General features: G+C 31.4%; 1 protein-coding gene across 1 annotated transcript; it reads left to right on the forward strand.

Moving 5' to 3' along the window:
• The first annotated feature begins 2091 nt into the window (after window positions 1–2091).
• LOC145066110 (Zn-dependent exopeptidases superfamily protein) lies at window positions 2092–7000 on the forward strand. Its single transcript, XM_079013290.1, has 14 exons — window positions 2092–2269; window positions 2510–2859; window positions 2947–3185; window positions 3266–3422; window positions 3498–3575; window positions 3665–3739; window positions 3854–3973; window positions 4063–4218; window positions 4305–4824; window positions 4906–5062; window positions 5141–5250; window positions 5326–5438; window positions 6137–6485; window positions 6562–7000. The coding sequence occupies exons 2-14, from the start codon at window positions 2539–2541 to the stop codon at window positions 6870–6872; spliced, it is 2706 nt and encodes a 901-aa protein (XP_078869416.1). The 5' UTR covers window positions 2092–2269; window positions 2510–2538; the 3' UTR covers window positions 6873–7000.
• The last annotated feature ends 4871 nt before the right edge of the window (window positions 7001–11871 follow it).

The following is an 11871-nucleotide window of genomic DNA, read 5'->3' on the forward strand; positions in this document are numbered from 1 at the left end:
CACGACTTCTGAACGAAATCCTTCTCTGGAACTAGTTGCCACTAGTTATCATGCCAATGTGGCTCTAACGACCTTCTGATCTAACCGATCGGGTCCATGCATTGAATCCTATCGTCATCATATCCAAGGCTAAAAGTGATTGCTACCTGACCAATGGTAACCTTATATCCCAAATGACCTTACGCAGTCCATTGCCTCCTTGATCTCATAACCGTAGTGGCGTTCCTACAGTCGTATCGTTGGTTCAACCAGATCGAACCCATCTAGGTAATTCCATAATCCAATCCGTGGATTTCTATATCCTCAATGCTGCACCCGAACTATTGGGTACTCATGTTCCTTCTGCGTCCTAACAACCCCCTCATGCTATCTACCAACCTAGTGAAGCTACGGCTACACCCGCAGACTTACAACACTTTCCATGCCAACTGACTGTTACTGAAAGCTACAGCTACCCCCGTAGTCTTACAACACTTCCCATACTATCTGACTGTTAGTGAATGGTACGGCTACCCCCGTATTCTTACAACACTTTCCTTACTATCTGACTGTTAGTGAATGCTACGGCTACCCCCGTAGTCTTACAACACTTTCCTTACTATCTGACTATTAGTGAATGTTACAACTACCCCTGTATTCTTACAACACTATCCATACCGGGTCGAACACGCAATCGACCTAACACTCAACTGAACTTGAGTCCTAACTGAAGCTCTAACATGGTTCCCTAAACCTGTTGTTTGATGCTAATGACCTTTAATGGAGTTGAATAGTTTGTTGAAGATCAAATCATTCCTTGCTCTCCATATTCCCTATAAGGCAGTTAGAAAGATAGCATACAAGACCTTTTGGTGGGATGCCCCTCGAAAGTAATTGTGTTTTCTTGAGAGAAGATCTTCATCTTCAGTTGATGTGGCATGAGTTACATTCACATCACACCATGTTTGTATTAAGAGCCAAATCTCCTTTACCCATCGACAATCAAGTAGAATGTGAATAGAAGATTCCACCTCCAACCCACAAGATTCACACAACATTAAGTCCATTCTAACACCTCGTTTTTCCAGATCAATTTTGGAGGGTAAACGGTTCAACACAAATCTCTATCCGAAGAAGTTGATCTTAATTGGGACCGATTTATTCCAAAAATGTTTATATGCTAACGAAGTGCATACATTAGATTCCCACAAACCTCCGAGAGAGCTCACAGAGAATTTTCCATCCAAGTTGATGAGCCATTTCCAAGTGTCATTGTAGTTATTCATCTATTCTGTTAGGAAAGATATTCACTACTTATCCCAATATCCCTTACATCTAAATCTTGTAGTTGGAACCAAATTATTCATGGTAAAGTTAATGTTTTAGCTTTGGAGGTTGCACCATGAAAACCTGGATAATATGGCTAATCTCTACCGTTTTAATATTATCTCAGATCCTACTCGTCCGCTTTATAGTGTGGGATTACTAAGGAAATTTGGTGTAATTTAGTGAGTTGGTGGAACATTCTTCGAACTACAATTCCACTGATTTTTGTTTGATGATTACCAAATTACAAAACCTACCCCAAAATGAACAAGTTCCACTCTTTGATTGCAAAGGAGGTTCAAGTTCTTTCTTACTTAAAGTTAAGAGAAATTAAATATCCTCCTACTTTTTGTTCCTACGTATCCTCCTACCCAATGAAATGATGACATGTGTAATATTTAATGTTTATTTAATGAGATTTAATGATATTTTAGGATACTAATATGACACATGTCATCATTTAAATTGTAGGAGGATTTGTAGAATCACAAGGTAGAAGGATATTTAATTTCTCGTTAAGAGAAATCGACGAAAAGAAAAAACGTTTTCTATTATTATGTTGTAATCCATCCATCCTATTAATGAATGTAAAAGTAGAACTTTGATTGTTATCAGTTATTACTAGCTAGATACACATTTATTATGTTTTATTCAATTTTGTGTGCGATCACTATATTGAAAATTGGGCGTTGCGAATGCTAGGGTTGGCGTTGGGGCTTATTTATTGGAAGATAAGTACATACCCATCCAATCGCATTGCGTCACTTGCATTTACAATCTGACTAAAAGTCAAACTGATTTACCACAACAAATCCTACAACCCTTTATAAATAGAAAATATTTTCTCCAAAGCTCTCAACTTTTCCCGATCTTCTCAACAAACAAGATAAATCTCCCATTTTCTATGATTAGTTCTCGTACAAATCCAATCTTCCAATCCGAAAAGCTTCAAACACCAAACAAGGTTCGTCTTCACTGATTCAGTTCTCCTTCAATTTTACTCATTAATTCTTGGTTGTAGTCCCATGTTGAAAGATGAATCAAACCCAATTAAGACACTCATTCATCGTAAATTCCCTTGAATTACTGCTTAGATTCCTTTTCAAGCAAACGTTATATCGAAATTTTAAGTGAAAGTACATGAACTGGTGTTAATTTGAGGGCCCGATATATAAAAAGTGGTGTTTGTTTTGTTGCATTCCAGGTGTTCGATCAATTTACAAACTGTATAGAATGAGAAACCGGTCAAAAAACTCTCCGGCTACATCAAAGGAAACCAGTGATGGTGTGAAGCCAGTAGACGAGACAAAGATTAAGAATGTAGTAGTGACTGCGAAGAGATCACCTTATGCAGTTCTCGCTTTGTTTATCTTAGTCATACACGGAATATGGGCAGTTCATCATTATCAATTCGAGAATTTACCGGAGCCGCTTTCCGCCGATCAGGTAGGGAAAAGAGGGTTTTCCGAGGAGTCGGCAATGAAGCACGTCAAAGCGTTGACTCAATTGGGTCCTCATCCTGTTGGTTCTGACGCTTTGGAGCTTGGTTTACAGGTACAATTACGAATTTACGATCGATTTTAACCAGTTAAATTACACGATTGTCTGCTAATTCTTCTCCTTTCCGATTTCATTCCGAAGTATGTCTTAGAGGAAGCTGAGAAAATAAAGACGACAGCTCACTGGGAAGTCGACGTCGATGTTGATCTTTTTCACGCAAGTTCTGGTGCTAACATACTCGTCGGTGGACTTTTCAAGGGGAAAACACTTGTCTATTCAGATCTTAAACATGTTGTTTTAAGAATCTCGCCAAAATATTCATCTGAAGAAGTAGATAGTGCGATTCTGGTTTCTTCCCACATAGACACTGTCTTCTCAGCGTAAGTTTCCTCCATTTATGATCCACCTCTTATTCTCTTTATCAACTTCAAAATGAAAATGGAGTCTTATGTTTATAAAGGGAAGGAGCGGGTGACTGTAGCTCTTGTGTAGCTGTTATGTTAGAGCTTGCTCGAGGAATCTCCCAATGGGCTCATGGTTTCAAGAACTCTGTTATTTTCTTGTTCAACACTGGGGAAGAAGAAGGCTTAAATGGAGCCCATAGCTTTATTACTCAGGTGTTTCTCTCTTACCCTTATTTTTAATCATGTGTTTAACTTTACGTTATAACTTAACTTATAAAATCTTTACAGCATCCATGGAGTAGTAGCATACATATGGCTATAGACTTGGAAGCCATGGGCATCGGTGGAGCATCTGCTATTTTTCAGGTCTTGTTTAATAAGATTTTTTTTTTAAAAAAATTATTTATCTAAATTCATTTGTCAATTGTCAGTTAATTTGCTGCTCATTTTGACAGACTGGTCCGAACCCATGGGCAATTGAGAACTATGCATTGGCAGCAAAATATCCCTCTGGTCAAATTCTTGCTCAGGTGATATTCCTTTTTTTTTTTTTTTTTTTTAAATTACATATAATGTTAGTTTTTTTATTTATTATATATCTCAAATTCATGATTTTTATGTTCGATTTTTGTTTAGTGGTGCAGGATCTTTTTACATCAGGTGTCATAAAATCTGCTACTGATTTTCAAGTTTACAAAGAAGTTGGTGGTCTTTCAGGTCTTGACTTTGCTTATGCAGATAATACAGCTGTATATCACACAAAGGTATTCTTGTATTTCAGTATTTCAAAACATTATTATTATAAATAACTTCTCGAATATTATATCAAATTAAAAGTAATAATCTTTTGCAGAATGACAAGTTGAAACTTTTAAAACCGGGTTCCCTTCAACACCTTGGAGAAAACATGCTTGCTTTTCTTCTTCACACTGCTTCATCTTCTCAACTCACTAAAATGGCAACCAATGAGAAAACTCAACATGATCCCGCCATATATTTCGACATTTTGGTACATTTAATTTAACTTTTCAATAATCAATATTCAATAGTAATAATTAAATCTTTATATAATAAATTTTTGATGTGATGATTCAGGGAACATACATGGTTGTATTTAAACAAAGTTTAGCCAACATGTTATACAACTCAGTGATAATGCAATCCATGATGATATGGGGTACATCAGTTCTAATGGGTGGTTCAACTTCAGCTATTTCATTATCTTTATCATTTTTTAGCATCCTGCTGATGTGGATTTTCTCTTTAAGTTTCTCAATTTTTGTTGCCTTCATTCTACCCTTCATATCATCATCTCCAGTTCCCTTCATTTCAAATCCATGGCTAGTTGGAGGTTTATTCCTTTCCCCTGCTTTCCTCGGGGCTTTGACCGGTCAACATATTGGTTATCTTTTGTTACAAAAATATATATTCAAAAAAATGGAGAATCTTTCTCTTTCTCATGTGGTGAAACAAAATTGGGCCAAATTAGAAGCTGAAAGGTGGTTATATAAAAGCGGTTTATTACAATGGCTTATTATTCTTGTTGTGGGGCATTATTTTAAAGTTGGATCTTCCTATTTTGCCCTTGTATGGCTTGTCTCCCCTGCTTTTGCTTGTAAGTACATTAGTTAATTAATTAACTTTAGCTATTTTTAAGTTAGGATTGTGATTGATTTGAATTTTTGATTTTTTTTAGATGGATTGCTTGAAGCAACTTTATCCCCAAATCGAGCACCAAAGGCACTTAAAACAATAACATTGATTTTTGGATTATTTATACCATTTTTAATCTCTGGAGGGATGTTTGTTCGATTGGCAGGGACAGTTGTTGGTATGGGTGTTCGTTTTGACAGGTACTCACTCCATGGGCATTTTTGTAATTTTGATTTCTTTTGTATTTGAAAATGTTTTTACATTTTATATGAATTCAGGAATCCTGGAGGGAATCCAGAGTGGTTAGGGAGTTTACTACTTGCTGCGTACATATCAGCTGTTGTATGCCTTTCATTGGTGTACCTCATTTCATACATACACATATCAGGTTTTTTATTTTTATTTAAATATTTATTTATAAAATTTGTTTTTTTTTGGTTGTTTACTTATTTGTCCTTTTTAGGTGCAAAGAAATTCATTGCAATTGGAAGCTTCATTGTGTTTGGCATTTCATTAACATCAGTTATATCTGGAATCATCCCACCATTCACTGAAGACATTTCAAGAGCAGTAAATGTAATTTTTTTTTGTCCATTTTGGTCATTTCACACATTTCACTTTCTGGGTCCCACTTTTTTGGTGTTAAAATAAATAAAGATAGAAATCATTAATAAATTAAGATTAAACTGCAAAAACAGTCATGTGGTTCGATTTTTTGGGTCCAAAGAGGAATATATATTTTTTATTTTTGGTCTTTAAGATTTCTTAAAATGACCATTTTGCCCTTGGACCTGTTTAATCTCCAGTATTATACAATAAAAGTACTAGAAGTAGAGCATTCTGTTCTAATAGTATTTACACTCTGAACATTCTTGATTTTAGATTAATCTATGCTAAATTTTATAAATATTAAAATATCAATTATGTATACAAAGATTAAGCCCACTCTTAAAAATATTAAATATCCCTTATAATTAGAAAAAAGTTTAATAATAAAATTATGAGTATTGAGTAGTACATTACAAATTTTGTCCATGTCACTATGTGATATACTGTCCTTTTTGAGTTTGGTCCAAGGGCAAAATGGTCATTTCAAAAAATCTAACAACAGACTAGTTACATAAGGACCAAAAATAAGAAAATATTCCTTTTTTATTAGACCTAAACAGATGAAAATTTCAAACCTTTTTTTTTCCAGTTTACTTAGAAGTAAAAGATTATAAGTCACACATTTTCTCACTCATAGTAAAAAATGCATATCGTTTGTTTTTCAGGTTGTTCATGTTGTGGACACATCAGCAAACAAAGAACCGAGTTCTTATATTTCATTGTTTTCAACTACCCCTGGAAAGTTAACAAAAGAGATTGAACATATTGGTGAAGGGTTTGAATGTGGAAGAGAAAAAGTTATTGATTTTGTCACTTTCACTGCTTCATATAGTTGTTGGACGGAGGGCAATTCGGTAAATGGATGGAGTAAATCAGATATTCCAACATTAAATGTAGAAAATGATAATTCAACAACAGATGAAAGACTTACACAAGTTACAATCGATACTAAAGAGTCAACACGTTGGTCTCTTGCAATCAATACTAATAAAATAGAAGATTTTCGACTCAAAGGTACTACTACTGTCTTTAACTCTTTTACTAAAATGACCTTTTTGCCCTTTCCCCCTTTTTGACATTGTTCTTTCAGATGGTGAAAATGGTGAGGAATTGATACAAACTGGGACGAAAAGTAGTGCTGATGGATGGCATATTATTCAGTATTCTGGAGGGAAGAATGCTTCTAGAAGATTTGGTTTGACACTTTATTGGGGTAAAAATGGAACTCAGGTGGAAAATGATGAGAATGAGCTTTTGTTGAAATTAAGGACAGATGTTGATAGATTGACTCCAAAAGTCAAAAGGGTTCTTGAGAAGCTTCCTTCATGGTGCTCATTGTTTGGGAAGTCAACGTCTCCACATACCTTAGCTTTCATAAGTAACCTACGTGTTAATTTCTGATTAACCATACAAATTTAAACTTTGATATCGATTTCTTGGAAAGCTTTTTTGATTGTTGATAGGTAAATTTATGATCAGAATCTTGTCTATTGATTTATTATGTTTAGACTATAGTTTTGGATGTTCAACATGATTGTTTGATGTTCGATTGTTGTCTGTCTATATAACTATGATACAAACTTGCCATATGGGAGAGGTTTATTTGTTTAAAATAAGCAAGGATCTATTGACAAAGTTTCTTGCTTTGCAAGTTTGAATAATAGTATTTATAGGGCATTAGGGTTAGGGTTAGGGTTTTTGGTAGGCAAAAATTAATTTTGAAAACCTTCGAAACCACGACTTATTGAATTGTAGGCACTATTTTTTCCAATTATATTTTAAATAAGAATTTAGTTTGGTTTGTATCAAATTGGTATTAGGGCGAGAGACATTGGAAAATATATTGCGGTTATAGTTCATTTGGAAATTGTTCATCAATTACTATTCACCGACAAACACTATTCATTGATTTTATTGTACATTAATTTACTGTTCACATAAAATTCATTGATTTATTCTTCATCGAGATAATTTCACACCAACAACCATGACTAAGGTATCAAATTTGGAGTTGGAACTTAATCAACATAAGATCGCAGTAGATGAGCAACTAGCAGTTGTGGAAAAAGATTTGACATCAATGAGGCTGGAATCGAATAGGAGGCACAAAGAATTGGTTGAATTGAATCAAAGAATGATGACATTACTCCCTCGCTTGGCAAATAAGATATCACTTATTATTAAACCAAAATCGACTATCGAAACAAAACCAAAACCGGTTGATCAACCTGCAATATGTCGTCCAAAGCCACGATGTGAAGACTTTGGATATGATGTAAAATTGCATAAAAGCTAAAAGGTTCCCAAAGCTACTTGAAGTTGCTATTAGTTTATATCTTCTTTTTTTGTTTAAAATAAAAGTTTAAGTTCAATTCCTAGACGAAAGTTTTTTTTTCAAAAGTTAAAAGTTCTGTTGTTGAATATATCTAATGTGACTTTTTGGTAAAAAAGTAATGATACAGACTTTTTTTCGTTATTGAATGATTATTATTATTATTATTATTATTATTATTATTAACTAGAAGGGTATTATAATAACCTTTTACATTGTTGCGGGCTAGTGTTATTATTATTAAATACTTTATTCTTATTGTTTACTGTGTATCTTTTGTAAGAATCTGTCCACCAAATTTTTTTGGTTAGCAAGTTAGAATAATAGTTAGGTCTGAGCTTTGCTTAGGGACAAGACTAAGTTGAAGCCGAAGCAAAAAACCAAGAGCCAAACTTATGGATATCGAGGAATTGAGAACCGAATTGAATTATATATTCCGTTTCCATATTGATTCCGATTCGATTCGATGCCAACAAGTATATTGCTCATCCATAATAAATATTGTTAATAATAATATTTATAATGCATTAGGATTGCGGTTTTTGTTATGCAGAAATTAAGTTTGGAAACCTTAGGACCATCTATTTCTCGAATAATATTTATAATGCATTAGTGCATTATGAGTAGGGTTTTAAATAAGAGTTCTATCTATCTGTATCAAACTCTTAATCATAAATGTTGTTGCACAGTTTGTTTTGTTTTGTTTTGTTTTATTTTTGTTTTGTTTTTTTTTAATAATTATAGTAGACTGTGTAAAATAGACCATTAAGTGATGGTAAAATGATTAGATCATATATATATATATATATATATATATATATATATATATATATATATATATATATATATATATATATATATATAATACCATATTAATAAAGCATATTAGTCATATCTTGAAATTTAAGAGATACAAGTTATAAACTTTTTTCTACAAATCAATTATGCATAATTAAATCATTAATACTTGCCAAAAATTTGAAGATTTGAATTAAGTAAGGTTATATAAATTAATTTATATTTCTTAAACTAGATATCGATATTAATTAATTTACATCAAATATATAAAAAGACAATATAAATATAAGGTCAAAACATAAATATTTTATTTAAAAGTGGTAATTTTTTTTATTACATGATAACTAACAATAAAACCTAATAATTATTTTCTCTATAAGAAACTATTCGTCAAAAGATCTATTTATCGTTGCCGCTTTGCGCGGATACACATCTAGTATATATATATATATATATATATATATATATATATATATATATATATATATATATATATATATATATATATATATATAAAGGTGGTAGAATAAGTTTCACATTTTGTATATATATTTTTTATGTAATTGTTTGTATTGTTTAAGAATTAATATTGCATTGTACACTTTATTTATGGTGTTTGTGTACATTTGTAGGTAGACTTATTTATCATATCAAAGATATTTCACCATTTTGTGTTGGAAAATTAGTTTTACGAATTTCCAAAAATGGGTTTTTCACATTTTTGAATATAAATTTTGAACTCAAAATGTAATAAAAAAAAGGACAAATAATTATATATTCGTGTTCTCCTCCGTGCTACCTTCGTTTTGATATTTTACACGTACAAAACGGATTAAACTTGAATTAACAATTACTTGTCAAAGTAAGGTAGTTGAAAAAGATTAAAAAAAAAGTAAATTGAGTTGGAGTATGAAAAAAAATGAGTTTATAACTACAAATACTAGCTACCTGTGTAAGCCTTGGTTGCAGTTCACTGAACTTGTGTGCTAGCGTGCATCATGTGGGTATGAATGCACCACTAGTCTACCAGAAAAATTCAAGTATCTTTTTGCAATTATTTTCTTTTCGTTTAACAGTTCAAACCCGAATTAAAGTTTTGATCTACCAATTAACTATGTCATTTAATTGAATGTCACGTTTTGATGTTTAATGACATCAATTACGATTTATAGTATAAATAGAAAATCTCCTTAACTGTTTAGATTACACCGAATGAATAAAAAATAGTCTCATCTTTCTCTCTTGCGCTTACGGCTTATGGGGGTTCGGGCCAAATGAGAGTTCAGACAATCTACAAGAATTATTTTTTTATTGTTGTATCATTAAAAACAAACATATACATAGTGCGGATTTGCTTAAAGAAAACTATGTTAAACATATGTCTTAATAAACATATTTTACTTTTTGTTCTTTTGTAAAATATTGGGTTATATTTTCTAACATCTCATATGATGCTCGAGAATGTATATCGAGAGTTGAGTAACAAAAATTTAAAATTGGCATAAATTTGAATTACAAAACACAAAGCTATGCAATATATTAGGTGTTGCGTTGACTTTTTTCGATTTCGTCTTGACATTTATGTCCTTCCATTCATATTCTATAAAGTAAACACAATAATATTACATCAAGTCATAAATAAAATATACAAGATAAGAAATTTGTATGTTTGACTTTTTGACCAAATATCTTATATGGGATCTTGAGCTTCTTCGATTCGTGGTATATATCTTTGAAGATTCCTCTTCTTCAAATTTCCTTTTATTTATTTATTTTGTTTTCGATATTTTTAGTTTTCTTGTGATTGACTTATTTGTTTACTTGTATCTCTGAAGATTCCTCTTCTTTAAATCAGTTATATTCTATATTGACATAGTATATCTTTTAGCCTTTTTCCTTTTCAACCAATCTTATTAGTTTTCATATATAAGAAACATCCTTTTTTATATTATATAATATATTGAGACAATTTATTTCCGACAGGCAAGCCTATCGGTGGGTGTGCAATTAGGGGAAACAGCCGTGCAATTTGGTTTTCAAATTTAATAATTTATAAATAAAATACAAATTAAATCCCGAAATTAAATCACATTAATTGGTGTGTGCGTGAGATCGAGACGTCCTCCCGACCATCGAAACGCCGCAAGTCTTGTTACACATGCCTACTTAATACTATTGTATTATATATAATTTTTTTTTTTTACAATATTAACCATTTATGAAGCACTTATTTAAAAGAAAAAGCTTGCTTAATTTGCTTTGTAATAATAGATTAATAAAGATAAAATCACAAAAATTGTTAAAATAGGGTAAACCGTTAAAAAAACTACCCCTTTGATGTTGATACAAAAATGAGCATTAATAGTGAAATGGTGCCATTGAAAAATTCAAAACTTCTAAAAACTAGTCTTCATATTTAATGTAAAATTTTCATTTTTTTTAAACAATGAAAAAGTATTTGAATCTCATAATATCTAACAGCCCACTTCATACTATGATTTTTTAGCAGAAAAAAAAAAATCATTTTTTGAATATCTCTACAAAGAGATAACTACAACATCAATATTTCATTAATATTTATTATTGGACCATCTAAGATATCTCTATCTTCAACAAATCCGGGTTATCCTTGTGTTATTTATTTTCTTTGCATTTTTACATGTGGTGTCTGATTTATTTATCGATTTTTAATCCCAACAATAAAAACATTTAATATGTTTATAAAAAATTTTGATGGATCAAAACAAAACATAATTTGATAGCAACAATTGATTTTCACGATGGATCTACAAAAAATTGATGGTTATTTTGTCTAGTAACTTAAAATATTATTTTATTAAAAGACTTTTCATTTTTGTGATTTTCTTTCACTATTAACTCCTATATTTAAAAAAAAAAAAACAATTTTCACGATATTACATGCAAGGAGATCCGTATTTTTGTGTCATTTTCCAACAATAAACTACTGAATTATCTATGTTTTACACATCCAAATCTGACCTATGATATATTATTGTAATCATCATATTTAGTTTTAAGAATAATAATAATAAAAAAAAAGTTATTGATATACTCCACGCATTAAAACAAAACGCACGTAAGCCGGACCACCCACACGTGAGCAAGCTGTCTGTTTCTAATCCTTTGGGATTAACATAAATATTTTGCCTAACATAACTTTATATCATTAAACAAATTATTTATTTAACATAAGTTAATCAAAAAACAACCAAACATAATAATTAAAAAAAAAAAAAAAAAAAAAAAAAA

The sequence above is a fragment of the Lactuca serriola genome, chromosome 8, assembly GCF_051521515.1.
Source record: "Lactuca serriola cultivar US96UC23 chromosome 8, Lser_US96UC23_V15, whole genome shotgun sequence".
Lineage (NCBI taxonomy): Eukaryota > Viridiplantae > Streptophyta > Magnoliopsida > Asterales > Asteraceae > Lactuca > Lactuca serriola.